This window comes from Poecilia reticulata, linkage group LG1, assembly GCF_000633615.1.
Source record: "Poecilia reticulata strain Guanapo linkage group LG1, Guppy_female_1.0+MT, whole genome shotgun sequence".
NCBI classification, from domain to species: domain Eukaryota; kingdom Metazoa; phylum Chordata; class Actinopteri; order Cyprinodontiformes; family Poeciliidae; genus Poecilia; species Poecilia reticulata.
The window spans coordinates 21,459,677-21,462,231 of NC_024331.1; the positions used below are offsets into that span (position 1 = coordinate 21,459,677).

At 36.2% G+C, this 2,555-nt stretch overlaps 1 protein-coding gene across 2 annotated transcripts in view; it reads right to left on the reverse strand.

The window, feature by feature from the left end:
- Window positions 1-2,114, reverse strand: part of wfs1a (Wolfram syndrome 1a (wolframin)) — a 10,221-nt gene extending 8,107 nt beyond the window's left edge. For both annotated transcript variants that reach the window (XM_008417018.2, XM_008417014.2), the window contains exons 1-2: window positions 1,635-2,114; window positions 39-118 (exon numbers count right to left, since the gene is read on the reverse strand). In XM_008417018.2, the coding sequence (XP_008415240.2) occupies window positions 39-118; window positions 1,635-2,106 (552 nt within the window). In that variant the 5' untranslated portion in view covers window positions 2,107-2,114. The remainder of the gene's footprint in view (window positions 1-38; window positions 119-1,634) is intronic.
- Window positions 2,115-2,555: the final 441 nt, after the last annotated feature.

The following is a 2,555-nucleotide window of genomic DNA, read 5'->3' on the forward strand; positions in this document are numbered from 1 at the left end:
GTGTGTGTGTGTGTGTGTGTGTGTGTGTGTGTGCAGACCTGGGTCTGAGCTCTGGCATCACCAATGTTGGCCTTCTCCTCCATCTGCTCCACACTCAGGTCTTCTTCTAGTTCTTCATCTTAAATGGCAACAAACAGGTTTATTAGACATTGAAGTAAATTCCATGAAACTATTTCTTCATGAGTTAGCTAATAGGTTGTATGATCTTGTATCAGTGTTACTAAGCATGGATTATTCTGGACTCACATTTAAGTGAGAATAAAATTGTGTCAGATATGCATCCTGTAACTTAAGATCAAAAACCTGAAAGGTGGAATAGATGTGAAACTGTGAAACTTTAAACACGTCTGCTGGCCTGAGAATCTATATTGTGATAAAATTTAAGAGCTAGACCAGCTTGATGACCAGACAGCTAAAATATTACATCAGGACTTGTTTATTATATAAACTGGTCCTGTCTCTGCAATGTGCTTCATCACAAAGGTGTCTTTTCTTCAGGTGCCAGAGATTCGTATGTATAAAGCCCATGAGTTGCATCACAGGTCTGCATTTTAAGTTTTACCTACAGAAGTCTCCAACTATAACGCATTATAAGAATCACCATATTTTAAACAAGAAATTGATCCTGGACTAGAATCATGGTCAGAGCCTTCTTGTGCAGTTTATGTGTTCTCTCTGAGCATGCATGGTTCTCTACAGGTACTCCAGCCTCCTCCCACAGTCCAACAACACGGCTATTAGATAAACTGACCAAAGTAAATTGCTATTAGGTGTTTCTGTGTTGGACTGAAAAGACGTCACTTCTTATCACCCAGAGACTGGTGGAGACGGTACCACTTTAAAAGGAGCAAGCAAAGCAAAGAGATCTGCATTTTCACATCGATGTAGCTTGATTTTACTACTACGTTTGAAGGCATTTTAAATGAGATGTAATTTTGGTTTGAATTTCTATTTATTTTGTCTTTTAATAATTGTCATTGTGAATTTTATGCATACTTATTTCCAACTTTCTAATAATCACCTTTACTAGTTGCATAGTTTACCATATTCTGGTTAGATTTTCTTAATGCGTTGGAAATGCAATGGGAAGCTTTTGAGGACTATCAGAGTGTTTTCAAATAATCCTGAAAAATTGTTGTTTTGGTGATCAAATTAATCAATGAATTAGCCTGAACTTGTAAAAATGTGATGTTATAGTAATGACATTTCAGTCTGGTAAGTCTGTATGCATGGAAATGGGCAAAGACTGTTGTAAACAATCTTTCAACTTCAGTTAGAAACATAATCACAAGTGAGTTTTTATTTAGAAAAAACTACAATGTTGATATTGGTGTGTGCAAATGTTGGTCAAATGTTGAGGCATGATCAATAACAGTATTCTAATGTATGAAGATGACCAACAATGACTTTAACTTAGATTAATAGCTTTTGCGTGAGATCTTTTTAAAATAAAATTGTATAGCCCAAATAGCTTCCAATTGATCTAAATGAATAACTCAATTAAACTTGGTAGAATTAATTCTTTATAATGGCTCAGTGACGGATCTTTTATCCACCTCTCTGTTATATAAAGTTAAGTAGTAATTATCTGTCTTTATTAACATGTGACTAACTTAATGTGAGTAGATTCTCACCATCTTCTTCATCATTTGCATCCTCTTCCTCTGCTTTCCTGAGTCTCTCCTGCATTATCACCTGCTTAGCCACAGAGGCAAAGCTGCGTTTTGTGGAAGTAGCTCCAGAGGGGGAAGTGTTGGAGCCAGAGCAAGATGATCCAGGACAGGTCAATTCGAACTTTGCAGAAGATGACATGCTTGTTGCTTTGGAGACAGGCGTGTTGGACGTGCCTGCATGAGGTTTTTCAGTTATGTCACCAGACAAATGTTCTGATTTATCCAAATGAATAGCTTGTATGGATGATGAAGAGAAATCAGATAATTTTATGGGACTTGATGGAGATGTTGATTTGTCAGGCTGAGAAGGTGCAGCAGGTTTATTAGCTGCATTGGGAGAAGAAATCTGTTTAGGCGCTGGTGAGGGTCCCTTCAGGACGGGGCATGAACCCCTGGTGACAGAGGAGGATGGAGACTCAGAATCCTTCTCCATTTTTCCTAAAAGATTCAGGAAGATTCAAAAGCATGTGTCAGGAAGAATCATGAAGAGTCCGAGTGTGAAAAGGTTTTGTGAGATAATGAAATGATAATGAAGTTTTAAATCATAAAACAGCTAAAATATGAAATAGGTGGAGTCCTTGACATTATTTTTGTGTAGAAAATTTTCCTTTTAGCTTTAATAATTTCTTTTTTTAATTACTGAATGTTTTGTCTTGGTAAGAAATATTACTCAAGCAAGGGTTGTTTTTGTGCTACATATTTAACATTTCATTGAATAAGTTAGGAGCTAGAGGTGCATATTCTTCATAAAAACAAGTACAAAAACGGTCTGTTTAGAATTTTGGGAGATACATAGAAAGATGTACAGTCGTATTCAGTAATTATATGCTATAATTACATTCAAGTGTCTGCATAAAATTTATTTTTAGTGGTCTGGCATAA